The 19902-nt window shown below is 38.8% G+C and overlaps 1 protein-coding gene across 4 annotated transcripts in view; it reads right to left on the bottom strand.

Annotated features, from left to right (window-relative positions):
- bicd1a (bicaudal D homolog 1a) overlaps positions 1–19902 on the bottom strand; it is a 60059-nt gene that overhangs the window by 16316 nt on the left and 23841 nt on the right. For all 4 annotated transcript variants that reach the window (XM_017686246.2, XM_017686389.2, XM_017686462.2 and 1 more), the window contains exons 2-4: positions 14316–14528; positions 6570–6722; positions 4032–4508 (exon numbers count right to left, since the gene is read on the bottom strand). In XM_017686246.2, coding sequence (XP_017541735.1) covers positions 4032–4508; positions 6570–6722; positions 14316–14528 — 843 coding nt within the window. The remainder of the gene's footprint in view (positions 1–4031; positions 4509–6569; positions 6723–14315; positions 14529–19902) is intronic.

Below are 19902 nucleotides of genomic sequence, written 5' to 3'. Positions count from 1 at the left end.
CACAGAACACAGTTTTGTAACACTAACCCATTTCTGTTAATTCACTATACATAATTAGTATTTTATTGTGCAAAATATTTAAAATCAGAACTGCACAATATATAGATAAACTTGATAAACCTGGCTTAGGAACAATTCAAACTATTATATCATCCACTACTACTGCCTGTCCACAAAATACTGGTGATACAAATTCTGCCATGAGCATCCCCATCACTGATACCGATGTGTTTAAATGCCAGTAATGGCATTGACACCAATAAGGTGCAACCCTAGCAATTATGTGCTTAATTACATAGCTAGCTAAATAAAGAACTAATTTGTATTAGATTTATATTCTGATTTGACTGAGTCTGCACTTCTGTCTTTAAGATTGGGTTCAATGTCAATAAATAACATGCACAACTAAAATGAAAGGATTTTTTGTCTTTCAGCAAAGCGAGATCACAGCAGTGAACACAGCAACGTCTTACAACACACATATGGTAATGAATGTGAGTTAGTGAGAAATAATGAATACCAGATTACAGTATGCCTTTGTTATCACTCGCAATAACAGTGACTTCTAATGGTTAATCTTATAATTGGCTGTTGAGCTTGATAAATATTTTCACAAATTTAATTTAAGGGTTGTCCTAAACAAAAAGCATATCATCACCATTACTGTACATATTTTATACATTTTATGTCACACAAATATTTATCAGCTTTTCCCTTTAAAACATTTACTGTTTATTTAATAATGGATATTGTACAAAATTACTAGTTAATTTCATTTCTCGTTCTGAGGATACTTTAGCCTCATTATTATTCTCCAGACAGCAGTACTCTTACGCAGCCCACTGATTTCTATGCAGCGGATGCTCTCTGTGTTTCTGTGTTGTCATTGGCAGAGTTTCTATTCCTGTCGCACTGAACACGCCTGTGGCACACACATACACATACACACCCTGTCCCGCTTTCCAATGAAGTTGCGGAAACTCATGTGCTAGTAGTGCTAATCATTTTGACAGGGCCTGTGCTGACAAACACAGGAGATTTCCGTCACAGCAGTGAACACAGACAATATTCCCTAAGCTGACTTCATGGCATCTCTAAGCTCTGTCCACTGGAAACGTATGATCTTCATAATACCATGATCTGCAATAAGGATGTAACAAAATATATTTGAAACAGTTTGAACAAAATATAAAAGGTGCTGCCCTGTAGTGGATTGCTGCCTGTCTGTTTAAGACAATGACATAGATATAATCACAAATGCTATTGCAGTGTGTCAACCTATTTCCAGATCTTGTGAACCAAGCCAGTTCTCAAATGATGCCTAGATTCAATGCACTGGGCATACATCATGGACTTCCTAGTGCCAGCACCAGCTAACAGTCCATCAACTGTGGCTATTACCCAGCAAAACACAGTCATACCCATCAAGGTAGTTTCCCATAACTGGTGTGGATAACCTATTGGAAAGGAGGAGTCAAAGGTGGAATCCTCAGAAATGGATGGTGCCACGTGGCCATCTCCATGAGTTCTGTGTGAAGTTCTACAGGACTTGTTTCAGAAGAGAACAAGCAATTACATACAAAGGCCTTAACAGTACTAAACGAATATCTTAAAAACAGCAGAGTATTAAAATATTACATGTTGTTAAAGTAGTCTATCTTAGCATATGTAAGCCAATATGCAGGCTTTCTCCCAAAATCTAGACTGCTGATTGGCTGTCTAAATTGCACTCTGTAGGCATGTTATTAATGTCAGCACTTCTAGAGTATTCAATCTGTTACAGTTAGTAAATACACCCACTTCCAGCATCTCACTCTAATCTCTAGTTCAACTGAATAAAATATAGGAAAAAGTGTTCTTCAGGAATCAATATCAAGGTATCGCTATTAATGTTGACATCAAAAATTTTCAAAGAGATATACAGTCCTAGTGATAGGTCTAAGGTCGCTGGGCCTAAAAGCTCTAACAGGAGTGTCTGTAGAGGTCTAGATTTATTGTATTTGACTTCCAAATTAAAAGTAGGCCTCCTTATCCAAATAAAAAATCTTCACCCAGCTGCAGTCAGTGATGTGAGTTCCAGCTGACTGCCAGAGTGATTGTCCTCTGGACACCTATTGGGTGCCTGAGCACAAGATCGAGATAAAGTTATATGCAGAGAGATAATGTGAAATATGGTAATATACATTTCCTTCTCAACAATGTCTTTTTTCAAATAAGTCTTTTTGCAAAATGGAATCTAATAAAATTATATTCACAACTAGCATACTGTTCCATTACCAGTGGCCAACAGTGGCTCAGTGCACAAGGAGAAGTCATACTGACACAAAACAACCAAGTGAATGTTCAAAGCAATGATCAGTGAGACATCCTTCATCCTCACTGATAGAACCCTATGGGAAGTCTGCCCAGAATGCAGCTATTTTCTAGATAGTGTTAAGATACCAAACCCAGTGTCGTCCGCCAGATAGACTTGTAAGCCGTAGAGATTACTCAGTAAAAAGTCTCTGTTACAACAGGGGAGCCTCTTTATTTGTGTCCCTCAAGCAGACGAACAGCTGGTCTGTCTGACAACTGCCTGCAGTGCCAAGACACGACACAACAGGGAGCGACAAGCTCTCTGCTTGTCAGTGAACAAAGCCAGTTCAATGTGCTGATTCACAAATTGAGGGGATAAGAATAACTCTATTATAACTCTATAACTCTAATTATATTCAGAATAACTAAGGATAGTCCACTTGTATGCTTGTGATAAGCCAAAATAAAGGTCATAAATTACTTCCATTCAGAAGGCCCAATAAGAACTGTAATACAACAGGAACTGAGCACTGCACCAGGCTGAACTACCTACATCACTCAGAAAGCATTGTAAGGCAACAGTAATACTAGAGATGACCTAGATACAGGTGCCACACATGGACTCCCTAGTGAGACAGGAAGTATTTCCTGTGTGGGAGCTTTTAAAATGAGTCCTTTAGAAGGGATAGCAGCAGTAGAAACCACAGTGGCTAGTTTAAAAGTGTCCATGGTAGGCGCACTGTGGGATGTAACTCCACATGGGAACACACTGGATGTGTTGGAGGCATCATCCTCTGAATAAATGGAGCCATATGGCCATTGCAAGGAAGAGACAGGTTCTGTGCAAACGTCTATGTGAATCTTTTCATCCATAGATAATATCAATATTAGAGAAATCAGTAAACTGAGCTTGTTGCTGTCATACACTGTTAGAAATAAAGGTACTGTGTAGATACATGTTTTGTTTGTTAAGATACAAACAATGTAAATGTACCTCAAAGGTACAACAATAGTTTTAAAGTCCAGTTGTGTACCTTAAATAAGTTTTTCCCAGGTGAAAAGTATGTATTTGTACCTTCTCATAACCTAATGTTTTAAAACAGAACAATAAAATAAAAAACCTGGAGACGAGACGGGGTGTGTGGCGTCAATACACCTTGGAAAATATTATTTCAATAGATTATGGAGCAAGTATGTTACTTCACTAAAGGTACTGAGATGTACCCTTGAGGGTCCCACCCCAGCGGCAAAAGGGCCACTGACCAGTGACAATTTCATAACTTTCTTTCTAAGTGTGTAGGGTTCTAAGGGTGCCAAGTAGTCTTTAATGGACTAGGTTTAACATGGTATGGAAAGCCAAATGAAACTCAAACAGGTGTTGAATGTATCACTAAGATGAAGGGGAAGTCGTTAGCTTGCTTTTTAAAGCACTGAACTGGCTAATGCCCAATAAAGCCACCAACCAAATTTAGGCTTTATTAGAGTCTGTGTTTCTTTGCTACACATGTCCTGCCAGCAGTAATGTGATCTTTGAGCCTAAAAGTGTTAAGGTTCTCTGAACTGGAGATGTCAGTGCTTGTGTATGGGCTACTCTGAGGAAATCACCTGTAGAAGTCCAAGCTATAGCTACTCCAAGCTACCGAAAATCAGACCCAAAAAAAAAAAAATGACATTGTTTTTTTAGATGAAAGATCACTCAAATTCTAGTTGTGTATATCTATCCATTTTTAACTCACCTGTAAGAGTTGCTGTTTGAGTTTCTGTATCTCAGACAGGTTGAGTTCACTGAACAGATCAGACACTGGGTGCAGCACCTCTCCCTTTCTCCCTCCAGGCCGGTGGTAGTCACCATTCATCTTTGGCCCATGACCATTACAGCCATTACACCGATTACTGTCCTCGTTACTGAGACTGGAACCCGAGGGTGAGGTGCCATTAATGGAAGCTTCCTCTGCAAACTTGAATCCTTCCACAGCTGAGATGGCTATGTGTGTGCTGGCTCCGTACACACAGTCACTCAGGCTGAGATGGTGGGTTAGCTCTTTCCTCAGGTTGTTCTTCTGCTCTCTCTCACTCTTCAGAGCATCCAGTGCCTCCTCTAACTGGCCCTCAGAGATGTCCTTTAAACGCAATGCATCCTCCAGTTGGCTGTTCAGCAGAACCGTTTCTTCCTCCAGGACTTTGATCTCATGCTTCAAACCCTCATACTCCACCTAAAGACAGATGTTAGGAAAGGAGGAGAGCATAAAGTTAATAAATTCGTAAAATTATTTAAGTTTAGATACTCATGAACCTCATACAGATGATGTAGACCTTAAATGAACATTGTGGACACGTGTTACTGATCTCTTGTTTTTCCAAAGAACCAACAGTTTTTCCAGTTGCATCCAAATGTATATCTACAGTAATTGAGGAGTTAAACCAGCAACCTCCTCAAGTTATACAGCCTTGGTTTGTTAATTGTAACTTGTATTGTACAGGGGATAGAAACTAGATGAAGCTGAAGTTAGCTTCTTTTTCTCATTTCCTATTCCTACTTAAATGATGTAGCATTTACATTTAGATATCTGTATGGGTGCCAGTTTGTAACTGCTACACTATTTAAGGTATTATTATTCAAATAATAAGAATGAATATCTGAATAAGAATTTGAATTAGAACATTATCCTTCAGAGATTAGTGCATCAAATTCAGTGTGACAGTGAAATCTGGAACTGGTTGACAGGCAGTTTTCTACAGAGTTTATTTCCATTTTTTGCATTATCAAAGTAGCAATTTTGTATGTGAATCATGTGAATATGGACAGCAGCAACAAGAGCTGCAAAAAAGACGACATGGCACTGAGAACACAAGAATGAATTGACTGTCATGATTATGTCATGCTTAAGATAAAAGCTTTCTTCAGTTTTTATTTTATTACTGTCTGGCCATCAGTGTATATAAATAATATAATAACTCTTATTATATAGATAATATAATAAGAGCAAGAAATGAAGAAGATAAAAATGTGCAGATTTTAGAAAAAGTTATTTTGCATGAAGGCAATGCAGTGTGTGTGTGTGTGTGTGTATCTGTCTGTGTGTGTGTGTGTGTGTGTGTGTGTGTGTGTGTGTGTGTGTGTGTGTAGCAGGAGAAATACAGTTAAGAGTTTAGGGTGGGCTTTTTGTATTGTAAGCCCCATTCCAGCCCTGAGCAATACTAAATACACAGACACACACACACACATTTTCTAAGCTGCTTCTCCCTCAGGGTCGCGGGGGGTTGCTGGAGCCTATCTCAGCAGCCATTGGGCAGAAGGCACAATACATCCTGGACAGGTCGCCAGTAGGGCAGACAGACAGACATACATACACAGTCACACCTAGGGGCAATGTAGCATGTCCAATTGGCCTGACTGCATGTCTTTGGACCGTGGGAGGAAACCGGAGAACCCAGAGGAAACCCACACAGACACGGGGAGAACATGCAAACTCCACACAGAGAGCAATACTAAATAAGTTATTGAAATTGTAGGTATAGAGTTTATTCATCTTTGGAGATAAGAAGTAATGGATTATTTGAGACATGCTCTTTAGTCAGTTTTTGGTTTCTTATTCAATTTAAAAATTCATAAAACACATGGCTAGTTACACATAAATAATACATATGGGTCATATCATTATTACATATAGGTGGCTACACATATATAATACATAAGGGACACATTATTATTACATATGGGTTATATATCATCCCTGTCATGGCAAAACCTCTGTAACTTGGACATCTGAGAGTTGGAGTGAGATTTTATCCATGCAGAAAAGGCATCCAAATTCTAAGACTGAACTAAATGGTAGACATATGATAGTTGTTAATATAAGTGTTGAGGCTTTTGTGGATTTTTTTATTACATAAATGGTCACTATATCTCCAAAATAAAAGTAACTTTATAGTATAAGGAGAAACGTTCTTAACTTTGAATGGAAGGTTCTTCTACTGTAAAGTAATTTAGGAGCATGTCTATTGGTGCATTAATCATGAAATTTTAACTCATTGTAAAGGGCAGTTGGCACTGTCAAAAAAACAAAACAAAACAAATAAAAATGACAAAAGTGGAGATATAAGATTTTATTTTGACAGTGACAATATAATGCATATGGGATGTAATGTTATCATGTAGAGGCAAGTAATATTTATATTATACATACGGGACACAATCAATACATACAGCTACTTAAATATTATACATTGGGACATATTAATATTATTAAATATGGGTAGTTAAAAAGATATACCTGATTCTGCTTCAGTGTAGACACAAGCTTTTGCAGGGTGATGTTCTCTTCCTCTAGCTCGGTGTAGTCCTGCAGTAGTCTGGCCTCTCTGAACTTATACTCCTTTATCTCCTCTCTCATCCTGCCCTTCTGCAGCTCCAGCATTTCATTACTCTGTAATAGAGAGAAGGGAGAAAGACAAAAAATACCAGTATGAGAGGGAGAAGAGCAAGAGAGAAAGGTTTCTTTACACTAAGTCATGTTTGTTTGAGTCTGACAGCACTGGGAATGCTGCTCTCTAAATCAATTACAAATGAATGGCATTCATTACATATATGCAGGCGTGCACATTAACTTGCAATTGGAGCAGTGAAAAAACTGTGGAGGAAAACAGCATCTGTTCCAGTAATGATACATAATTATCCAAGAGTCTCTCAAGTATTGCAAAGAGGTAGTAGGCGTATTAGTTTATTCAAGAGGGAGTCCAAGTTAACAGCAGGAATCCAAGAGCAAGCAGAAATGGAGAGCACAGGAGTATCCATAAACAATAAAATAAATAGGCTAAACTAGACAAACAAACAGAACCGATAACATTAACCACCATATAAAATCTCAACCAAAAACACTATACCAAGGATGGTATAAGTAGGCATGTCAAAGTTAACGTGCTAATAAAGGTTTTGGCAGACTTAACTGGACAGTGCTCATGGGTGATCTTCAAATAAATGAACAAGCAGCTAACTAACAAAAACACTCATTCACATTTTAGTTCTATTTACCATATAAGTTCACCTTGTAGTTCTAGAGTTACAGACTGTAGTCTGCATTCATCCATTTGTTTTTCTACATAGTTTGTTATCCCTGTTTTTTTTTCCTGTTCTTTAATGGTCAGGACCCCACAGGTCTACCACAGAGCAAGTATTACCTGGGTGGTGGATCATTCTCAGCACTGCAATGACACTCACGTGGCACTGGTGTGTTAGTGTGTGTTGCACTGGTATGAGTGGGTCAAGACACAGCAGGGCTACAGGAGTTTTTTAACATCTCATCATCACTGTCAGACACGTATGTCTATACACCAGATGTCTATACACCACAACCACACAGTTTAAAGGCACATATTTTTCAGGCATGTATGAGTATTCTCATGCTCAAGCCGATGAAAGCGCTGGGTAACAAATTGCTCTCCATGTAGAGAAACTCCTGACGTTTGCATTCTCTCCTGCACTGAACACTCTGAACAGGGAAACCTCCAAATGCTTGAATAACTGCAGAGACTTTGATATATAGACAGAACATCAAGCCAAAACTGTGCATGATTTGCATTAATGTGGGACATTTGTATGTCTTTATAGAGTTTACATTAGTATTTAATGTAGCTCCCATTAATGTAGGTATCATTGTCTATAAATGTTACTTCAGCAAATGAAACAACTCCAAAACTAATGAGCAGAATGCCTTTACAACAGCTAGATGACCTTGATCACTCTCTTCTACAGCTTGTTAGTCTTAGCTGTAGAAGTGTATACTTCAAGACTCTGATACTGTCCCTATCCTCTATGAAACCATTCATGCATTTCAAAACACTGCTGACCAAAGCAAACATGCAGGGTAAGAATCCGGTGCTGACTGAAGGTCCCAACACTCCCACAACCTCACACATACACACACAGAAGTGCTGACCCACACTCTACTGTGTGTGTGTGGAGAAGAAGAGGGACACCGGTCAGGTCCAGTAGAGACACAGAGACAGAGACAGACAGACACAGGACAGAAAGAGCCCCTTCACTGCTCTACATACCAAACATGCATCTCAGCTCAGCTTAGAAGCTGCACTGTTTGCCGTTCTACACTGTTTAGTCAGCAGCTTTTACTAACTCTAACTGCTTCAACTGGCTCATCCGCAAAGTATCTGCTCTCAGAAACCTAAAGCAGTGAACTGACATGATCCAAATGCACGTATCTGTTACACATGAATGCATATTAACACAATTACGCCAACAGTGAGTAAACTGTAAGACAAAATTCTGTTAATAATGCGGAAATTACAAACAAATCTAAATGAAGCAATTTAGTTCATTTGTGATTATTTGTATTAAAACGAAACTCCATCATTTTTTATTTCTGCATAATTAAATCATTAAGATGTAACCAAAGTCATTCAGAGTGGTTTGATGTAAAATACTCCATCTTTGAGAACCCTACCAAGTCAGAATCAGTCACAGTGGTGGTGATAGGAACAAGACGTCTTAAACTTTTAATGCTTCTATAAGCTCCCTCTCATAGAAAGTTATTAAATAAAATTCTTGTAAATAGGCTGCCTTATGCCTGAGACATTGTTTTAGAACAATTCGCAGATACATTTTGAGCAAAAATATATATTTAAATCCATTTTAGTCATTTATTTATAAGATATTCTAGGGCAAGCTAGTAATACCATTGCTGCCCAGAACAAAACAAGTAACTCCAAAATGGCAACTTCACAGAAGAGGGCAAAAATGGTCTGAAATTTTCATGTAGGTTAAAGTAAAGAGACTTAATTTCAAGAAATTTTGGAGCATTTCTATTGGTCCATCATGGGGCAGTCATGGGCTGGAGGTTACCAGAAGGTTGCTGGTAGTCAGAGTCAACAGTACATGACTGAGGTGTCCTTGAGCAAGACACCTAACCCTCAACTGCTCCCCAGGTGCTGCGGATAGGGCTGCAAGTGTGCTCACTGCCCCTAGTGTTTGTGTGCTCACTAGTGTGTACGTGGTATTTCACTTCATGGATGGGTTAAATGCGGAGGTGAAAATTTCCCCGTTGTGGGACTAATAAGGGTCACTTCATTTTAAGACAATGTAAAGGACAGCCGCTGTGCTGAAATAAAATAGAATAAAAATAAAAATAAAAATCAAAAAATAAAAATCGAAAAAAAGGAAATACGTTGTTTTTGGACAGCAACAAAATGACTCAGGAGACAGATATAGGTTCACTCATGGTTTTGTATAGTAAATGAAATGGCTATCTTTGTGTTGTAGACATCACAACCCTTGACTACCACTGTAAATCAGAAAGCTCTGAGGTGTCTCCACAATGCACCATTTGACATCAAATTACTGCAAATGACTATTTACATCCCAATGACTGAATTATGCAAAATGTCTGACAAGAAGTGCTGGTTTAGCTTTTTGTAGACATTCAAACTAAACATACAAAATCTATAAACTTCAAGAAAAAGAACAAAAATCAAGCAAACCGCAGGCTAAGATACTGTTTTGCTCTTGCTTACAGACGACCTTGAAAAGCGAGCAGTGTTATTGATTACTGTACACAATGCTGCAGCTCTATTGGAGGATGTATTGTCTCACTGCACATTCACAGCACTGCCATAGGGACCTGTACAGATGAGCTGGACATGAAGTCCAGAGGATTATTGACCAATTATCACCCAGCATGGCTCTATTGTAGCACTGGTAATCAGCGGCTCCATGCACTCTGAGGTCAGGAGCAGTGCAGCAGTACACAGTGGACATTGGCCAGAAAGGAACAGAGCCAGGAAACCCTTGCAGCAGAGCCATTCACGACTCACAACGCTGCAAGAAAACACATACACTGCACATAACTAGAAAACAGCATACAGCATTAAACACAGCTCAGTGGTCTGATACAGAACTCCCATCAATACAAACAGATAAGACGTGAGTCTGAACAGAAACAATGCACTATACTTAATGACAAATAAATCAGGTGTTGAAGTAAATCAGAATTTTAGATTCATGTTCTATAAAACATCAGAACAAATTCAATTATTTGGTTAATGCAGCATGTAAAGATTACAGTTAATCTGAAATAAAAAAAATGAACCATTTTTTTTTAGGCTATAAGCTCATGTTCTTCATGATATGCTTGGGGTCCTATAGGTGCCAGACTCTCTGTAAAGAACATACTTAACTGTATTTTAGCATGAATCCTTTATTTCTGATTTTGAAATGCTAACATGTTCTCTACAGAGATGTATGGCAGAAATATTTTCTTTAACACACCTGTGGACGTAATATTGAAGATTAGTCAGTTTATCTGTGGACATTGTCCATTTGTAACATTTGCATCCTAATACAGTAAAACAGCTTTTAGAGGGCTGTTTTTAGATGGAAACACTAAAAGGTCATCTCTTACAGCTTTCTGTCCATTGTCAATTTGTAAGTTTCCTATATTTTGACAGTCTATGGACAGAGAAAATAAAATAAAATAAAGCTGCAAATTAATGTCTCCAATAATACTTGCAACAAATCTATTGCAAACCTATAAATCTAATTTATTAACACAGAGGTTAGGTGCTTTTATTCATTTCTTATTTTCCACGAAAAACAGTATAACATTTAGGCTGCATAGATGCCAATGAGCAAATAGATTAGTGAATTGTTTGGCTTGGTCTGTTTCAGAACTTCCTTATTAATAAACCACAAAGTCAAGCACATTGTCAACAGGTAGTGAGTTATTTCTGTCAGTGAGGGGTCTTTGGAGACTGTATATCAAAACAAGTGCTGAAAAGTGCAAGTAAGGCCACTGGAGCAGAGTCATAAATATCTGAGTTATCAGAATTATAGATATTTAATGGGGGAGTGCCAAGAGTGTGGTTACACTGCAATGAACATCAGCACTTTATCCACAGCATTAAACAAAGCATGGAGGGAAACACATTTTCTGCCACAAATTGCTACCTGGGAGCAATTTTTACCCAACAAGCAGTACCCGCAGTATAATTTCTTTGACAAGTGAACTATGTAGAGCTTTGAATGACTTATGAAATAAAGAAAAAAATGGCCTAATGTACAGTCCTGTGCATGTGAGAAACGACCCTTTGTTTATTTAATTTCCAGTCAAATCACCATTAAGCACAACTACATTAATCACATAGAACCCCAAAAACTCATAAAAGTGTTTGGTTTGTCTTTGATTTTATTACAGCGTTCATTCTTTTTGAGACACTTGCTTTCAGTTTTTCATGAAATCTGTAGAGGTACGCTATATTTCCAAAAGTATTCAGTCACCCATCCAAATCATTGAATTCAGGTGTTCCAGTCACTTCCATGGCCACAGGTGTATAAAACCAAAGCACTTAGGCCTGCAGACTGCTTCTACAAACGTTTGTGAAAGAACGGGATACTCTCAGGAGCTCAGTGAATTCCAGCATGGTACCGTGATAGGATGCCATCTGTGCAACAAGCCCAGTCATGAAATTTCCTCACTACTAAATATTCCACAGTCAAATGTCAGTGGTATTATAACAAAGTGAAAGCGATTGGGAACCACAAAGTGGTAGGCCACATATAAAGACAGAGCGGGGTCAGCAGATGCTGAGGCGCATAGTGCGCAGAGGTTGCCAACTTTCTGCAGAGTCAATCGCTAAAGATCTCCAAACTTCATTTGACCTTCAGATTAGCTCAAGAACAGTACATAGAGAGCTTCAGGGAGTGGGTTTTCAAGGCCGAGCAGCTGCATCCAAGCCTTACATGACCAAGAATAATGGCAGTTGCCAGGAGAACGATACTTGTCTGACTGCATTGTGCCAAGTGTAAAGTTTGGTAGACAGGGGATTATGGTGTGGTGTTGTTTTTCGGGCTTGGCCCCTTAGTTTCAGTGAAAGGAACTTTTAATGCTTCAGCAGACCAAGAGATTTTGGACAGTTTTATGCTCCTAACTTTGTGTGAACAGTTTGGGGACGGCCCCTTCCTGTTCCAATATGACTGCACACCAGTGCACAAAGCAAGGTCCATAAAGACATGGAAGAGTGAGTTTGGTGTGGAAGAACTTGACTGGCCTGCACAGAGTGCTGACCTCAACCCGATAGAACACCTTTTAGATGAATTAGACTGGAGACTGCGAGCCAGGCAATGACCTGAAGCAAGAGTGGAGCTTGATTTTCATCTGTCTCTCAAAGATGAAAGCTTTGAGTAATGTTTATCTGATGGTGACAGTTTTGGTGGTCGATCAGGTCTTGCATGGTTATAAGGGCTCCCCTCTGTATCTTTTAAGCATTTTTGGAACTCCTGTTTTAGCAACTCTTGATTCTTCACCTATTTTCCTTTGACTTTTCCATTTATTATCAAAGTGGATTAACTTACATTTGGTAGAAATATCCCTTGAAAAATTTGTAACAATAGAAACAGACTTAGTAGTACTTACTACATTTTTGGAGACAGTTGAGAGAGAGTTATCTCTGACTTTTGCACATTATTGTATACCTTATGTATTACAAACATAGACTGTTCAGATTATCACTATTTCATGAATAAGAAGGTATTTGGCAGCATCTGAGTACATGTATACTTGATATGTACATTAAACAATTCTAGCTATCTGAGAGGTGTGTGCCCTTGGTGTTAACAGCCCTAAAAGGTGTGGGTGTCTGTGTGTGCATGTGTGTGTGTGGATGTGCAGTGTCTTTATGCCGACCTCAGGCCATTCCTCTTATTCCCCAGCTTAGCAATGGATTTGCCTATTACAATGAACCATGGCGACAGTCTCTGACCCCGACACCACCCCCTGCCTCTGACGACTGCTGACATGAACTCCCACACACACATGGATGCACTTTGGATGACCCTGGTGTAACCCTGACTCCCTGACCTAAAAGCATACCTTCACACAAAACCATATGATAAGTAATGTACTGCACATGTGTGCACACAGAACTGCAGACCATCAACATTTTAACAATCAAGGGGTGCTGGATAAGTCATTTAACGACATTATGTCCCACCATTCTATTATCCAGGACCATAAATAAGGTGTAAATAAGCATATTTACACCTTTATTTTAACTAAATCCTTATTTATCATATTTCCTATTACTTTGAAAAACATTGTCTATTCAGTCTATAAACAGATCTAATTATAGTTTTGATGTCACAACCATGACTATATTTACATATGACTGCCTAATAAGTCTACAGTGATTTAGCTGCCCCTTTACAGTACTGTGCGAAAGTCTTAAGCACCCAAGACACATTTTCAAAATCTATTTATTTGTGTATGTGTATATATATATATATATATATATATATATATATATATATATATATATATACACACATATATATGTATATATAAATAATAAATCGTGAGTTTATGGATGTCAGTGTGTTTGTAAACCTCTCCTCGAGGAGGCCCAGTATTACAGTATTATATGTAGTTAAAAAGCAATTCCTGGTTTGACCAATCAGTGCTTCAGTAAATTGTGCTCATATTGTAATTGATGATATTAAGTCTCTGTGTTGGCTGTGAAGTTGTCAATGAAAAATATGGACCCAAGAAATTCTTGTTACTTTTTATACTTTTGATGTTTATTTGAATTATGAATATGAGTTTATTCTAATGTATATTGTAATAAACTCACTGCTGAGGTAAACTGTTTAAACATTTGCTTAGATGCCTAAAACCTTCGCACAGTACTGTATATTGAAGTGATAAGGAGTGTTGTTACTGTAGACAGTCTGTAGCAGAATTTCTAAAATGGAAAATGTCCTGAGCTTTTGCTGACTGGAAGCAATAATTCTTATTACAGCCTTCCAGGGGATCCAGACATGTGGAGGTTTATTTTTTTGTTGTCTTTGAGGATTTCAACAGAACTTATCATCCACAAAGGAGACTGTAGACTAAAAAGTTGGAGAACTGCTGGCTTAATCTATATAGTAAGTTACATGTTGTACGTGTGCACTCAACAAGACAAGTTCCTTCTACGCATAAAATATCTCTGGTACGGAGTGTGGGTGTGAAACTGACCTCTTTTAGTTCCTGTAGCAGTGCATTGAGGCGTTCGCTCTCAGCTTGCGCATTAGAGGCCACAGAGCGGCTCAGTTTGAGCTCTGTCTGCAGCTCCAGCAGACGGTTCATGTAGTACGCTTCTTTAGAGGCAGATTCCTGCAGCAGTGTCTCCTCATTCGTCTCACCATGCTCTGCCACTTTACGCTGGTTAGAGTATGCCTGGCCAAATGCCTGCAGAGAGAGAGAGACACACACACAGCAGTCAGGGACCTTAAAGTGAAAAGGGATTATGCATGTAACAGAGACTACAGCCATAACTGCAACTTTAGGAATTAATTACTGTAGCTCATAGAAATGCCAGCTATCAAACACTGATTTACCATCACTGAAGCTGAATAGGCCTGCCTGGTTACTTTTTGGTTATGGATTTTAAGCCCCAGCTTCAGGGAGCTTTATGAAAAATTCAGGCATTGAGACATTTGCATATATCAGTATGAATATTGCAAGAACTTTTTAGCAAGAAAAGCAGCCTCCACTCTCCTCACCTGCAGAACAGCATTATGCACTTGAAGGTAACCGAGATGATATTTCACCTCCTTGCTCTGATCAATAGAAATAGTGTTCCAATTCTCCTGACACAGGTTTTCACGCTGTCCAGATCCGGCATGTCATGACTATAGTATCCTACCTTGATTGGAAGACCACAGCAACTATAAACAGGCATGCAAAGCAAGCCAGAGAAACCACATTGCACACTAATAGTTTGCTTCCAGTCCTGTCGGCCAGCACAAAGAGGGAATGTGATGTGCTGAGGTCATGGAAAAAACATGTAGTTTGAACATAATTTTCACTGTGGATTAGAGAAAATGACTCCAAAGTTTCTGTTCTATGCCAAAGTTTCGGCACCCTTGGGCAAATCAAGTTTTTTTCTAATTGAAAATAAGTACACATCCTGTGTACTGATTGAATTTAATATACTGGGAAAAAAATCAACAAAAAAGAGATACGTATCTGCCACACATGGCACATATTTTATTTTTCATGCAACATGCAATTTGATATGGGGTGTTCAAACATTTGGATATGAATATATGCATACCATCAAGGTCAGCATTCTGAGCAATAGCTTAATTGCCAGTCAGCTTTTATGGCTCATACAACCCGTGTGGCAAGCAGGGAGTCTATGGATTTTTACTTGAGAAATTAAAGTATTTACAACTATATAATTTTTCAGTAATTATTTCAGCTTTTTAAAGTATCTATTTAATATCATCTAAACCGCTTATCCTTATGCGTCGTTGTGGTGTACTGGAGCCTATCCCAGCTGTCACTGGGCAGAAGTATATAATATAATATAGTATATTATAATTTCAATTTTGGTGAACATCAATCAGTAATTTAACAGAACAGTTATCATGTGTGTTATATTCTGTTAACTTATTATTTGAAGAAGAAAGAAAAAAGATTAATTCATTTTTAAGTCAGACTAGCCAGATTACTAATGTTATTAAATTAAAACTTCAGTTAAAAGTTGGTGCAAGTCTAGGTTTGAGAAAAACAAACAATCTATGCATGCTGCGAAGTATATTAGGTATCTTGGAACTGTAGCTTGTGGTGGGAACCTAACCACCAGAGATAAAGGCAGGCACAATTAGCAGCAGTACTAGAATGGATAGTATGTGAAATTTTTAATAAAATAAATGCCTTTTTGAGTTGTTACATTGAAGTTGACATTCTAGGATGTCCAGTTTGCAAAACCCTTTGCAAAAATCTTCTCTTCTCACTGCCATTGGCTTCCTCACTCATTCTTCATTTCTTTTGAGTGCAAGGACTGGCACTTTACATGCTGTTTATTGTAACTGTATTATACTGTAGTGTTACTACAGGGAGAACAAAGACAAATTTCCAATGTTGGTCGACAATAAAGTTGTATTGCTCTGTATTCTATTTTCTACCTTAATTACCAATTTTTTCTCATGATTCTGAAGTCTATTAGCTCTACATAGCAGCAATAGCTGACCTAGACTTCAATTAGCTTTGAGAGATGGAGGACTGAAAATGTAAGGTGAAGAGAGAGAGGCAGAGGAAAGGAAGAGACTGCTGCAAAGTGTCTTCCATTATAAAAATTTTACTGCTGCTGCACCAGATGGTAAAACCCAGCCACCCAGCTATAATCATATATTTAAATAGTTAAAAAATATTTAACTGGGGGTCTCCTTAACCCCTGAAATGGCCAGGGCCCAAAGTTTTATTACACACTTCCATAACCTCAGCACAGCTAATAGCTCAGCCAGTGTGCACTGAAGTCCCTGTAGTTACTGAATAATAGGCACTAAGTAGATTTCGAGGGGTGGAATTAAGTGTAGTGTGGAAAATGCTCAGTGTGCTCCATTAACCCAGTGGCATCTCCAAGAAATTACACAATTATTCACAACAAAGACCCCTCTGGCATCTAGTCATTTTCTCTCCATGACAATGATTTTGAGCCTTAGCACCTAAATACATAATGTAGACAGTAGATCATAGGCCTATAGTGCAGTGGTAATAATACTCCTCCATGATGTAATCCTTCATAGCACTGGGGCCATTCTATGCTGAAGGCACAACACTTCTCCCTTAAAATGAGAAAATCAATGGAGAGCTTACTGGGAGAAAAGAGAGGAAATATGTTATGAAGGTCAAAAATCAATGTAGGAGGAAAGCAGCCCCACTGAGTATGTCCCAGTGGTTGAAAAGTTGCTGACGGTTGCAGACAACATGAGTCACATTCTCCCATCATCCTGCCATGGCTTTTAGAAATTAATATTTTATATATCTTTAAGTGAGCTGTATGTATGCACTGCATGGAAAGCGTACATTATGCAGGTTTAGAAGAGTGCAAGGCAAATGCATGTGCTAAGGGAATACATTGGTGCACTGCATGCAGAAAAACCTTCTAACAGTTCCTTTACAGGCACTGGCCTTAGACAGATGTGAGTCCATTGTGGATGTGGATACTGCCTCATAAACTCCTTTTCCTCAACAACGCATTATTCATCTGCTAAATGGTGGTTTATTCTACAGCATGACTGCACTGCTGTTGAACTGATTTCTCTCTGCAGCATTTTATCAGCAGTTATTACCAGGGTATTTGTTGACCTGCAGAAGCAGAGTGTGGAATAAGCAGTGTGCTCCAGGCTGGACACTACCAGTTGGCAGAGGTCATTTATCATGCTTAGATTTGTTCTGCTGCTGAGCAGAGCTTAATGCGTCATAAATGAGAGGAAATCCTCCCTGCAGTGTTGTTATGATTATGCTGTACGTAGGACTGTTACAGTTACTCATTAAATTCAGATTAATCTCAATTACTCAATTTAAAAAATATACACCTGACATATGCTTGACGTATTCAGCTATTTATAAGCATTTTAGCCACATAGTGTTTTTATACACTATACTTCTGAGAAAATTATACGTAAAAATTATTTTAAATAATAAATAAACAAGTAAACAATATAAAAATTTGATGCATAAATGATCGATGAAGCCCAGTGTTTACAGTTACCATCCTATATATGTAGAAATAAAACTTGGATATGAATTAAGTGTATAGCTTGTACAGCAGTACAGATTTACTGTCCTCTGAAAAGAACTCAACACATAGCCATTAACATCTAAATAGCTGGCAAACACAAGTGAGTACACCTCTGAGTGAACATGTCCAAATTGTGCTCAATTGTGCCGTTGTCCCTCCCTGGTGTCATGTGACTCTTTAGAGTTACAAAGTTCCAGGTGTGAATGGGGAGCAGGGCTGTTAAATTTGGTGTTTTGGGTACAATTCACTCATACAGGCCATTGGGTATTCAACATGGCACCTTATGGCAAAGAACTCTCTGAGGATGTGAGACATAGAATTGTTACTCTCCACAAAGATGGCCTAGGCTACAAGAAGATTCCTAACACCCTGAAACTGAGCTATAGCACAGTGGCCAAAGTCATACAGCGGTTTTCCAGGACAGGTTCCACTCCAAACAGGCCTCGCCAGGGTCAACCAAAGAATTTAAGTCCATGAGTTCAGCGTTATGTCCAAAGGGTGGCTTCAAAAAATAAATGCATGAGTGCTGCCAGCATTGCTGCAGAGGTTGAAGAAATGGGAGGTCAGCCTGTCAGTGCTCAGACCATATGCTGCATAATGCATCTGCTCAGTCGTCCCAGAAAGAAGCCTCTTATTTAGCCGACACACAAGAAAGCCCGCAAACAATTTGCTGAAGACAAGCAGTCCACGTGGATTACTGAAACCATGTCCTGTGGTCTGACGAGACCAAGATAAACTTGTTTGGCTCAGATGGTGCCCAGCATGTGTGGTGGTGCCCTGGTGGGGGGGACTAAGACAACTGTTTCTTGCCTACAGTCAAGCATGGTAATGGTAGCATCAGGGTCTGGGGCTGCACGAGTGGCACTGGGGAGCTGTGGTTCATTGAGGGAAACATGAATTCCAATGTACTGTGATATTCTGAAGCAGAGCATGAGCCCCTCCCTTCAGAAAGTGCACCGCATGGCAGTTTCCCAACTCGATAACAACCCCAAACACACCTCCAAGATGACAACTGCCTTGCTGAAGGTAAAGGTGATGGACTGGCCAGTATGTCTCCAGAGTCTTGTTGTAAAGCCACAATCTTCCAGCACTTCTGAAGCAAGAACAAACTACTCAGGATAAAGGCTGCCTGTGAGTTCACATAGAGACAGCAGTGCTGGCATTTTAAAGTAATACACTAAGAGAGCCTAAATGCTTTTATCAAAGTTAAAGGGTGATTCTAGACATGCACACAATGTGTTAAACCCTAAAACCTCAGATGGATTAGTGTGTTTGTAAAACAGTGACCAACACTATACAGTATCATAAATAACATTTTAAAATATAATGAAAAAATATCAATTTAGAATAAGTTATTTCATGAACAGTGGTTTTTATTAGCTTGGAGCTACATGTGTCCTAATGTGGCTCAGCCAATCAGGCGTGTTAAATGATACACTGGAACAACACTACCCACGATTTAGTGTGAGTGCTAAAAAACACTGAGGTCATTTGCAGCTGGTTCTCTTTCAAATTAATTCGAGTTTGGTTCATTTAAGAACTGTATGTATTTGGTTCATTTAAGATACTGTATTTTAATGGATTTCTTGGATGACTTTTGCAAAGAATTTAAGCTTTGCAATGCAGAATTTGCAAGACTGTTCATGGGTTGCTACTGTTCAGTTAAGTGAATTACAGTTACTTGATTAATCATCAAAATAAAGTGTGGAGTACTGAATTACTGGGTTAAACAACAGTCACAGGCATTTGATTTCATAACTCATAACTGGTTTGTGTGTACTGCACCTCTGTGTTCTCACTAGTTTTATCAACAATGTACATTTGTGTGCCCAAATTCCAAATTCCTTCCATTTTCACAAGCGCTCTGAATCTAGCTGTTTTGAGCAGATAACTGCTTTTACACACTGATTGTGCAGCTGCCAAGCACTGACTGGTTAATTTCGCCACAGTGCTAGTTATGCTGTCACTGGGGAAACAATGGATTAGAAGAGGCAGACTCAGACTGTGAGACTCACTCTTCACATGGTACTC

Source organism: Pygocentrus nattereri, chromosome 7, assembly GCF_015220715.1.
Source record: "Pygocentrus nattereri isolate fPygNat1 chromosome 7, fPygNat1.pri, whole genome shotgun sequence".
In the NCBI taxonomy this organism is placed as follows: domain Eukaryota; kingdom Metazoa; phylum Chordata; class Actinopteri; order Characiformes; family Serrasalmidae; genus Pygocentrus; species Pygocentrus nattereri.
This window is presented reverse-complemented; position numbering and strand designations above follow the sequence as displayed.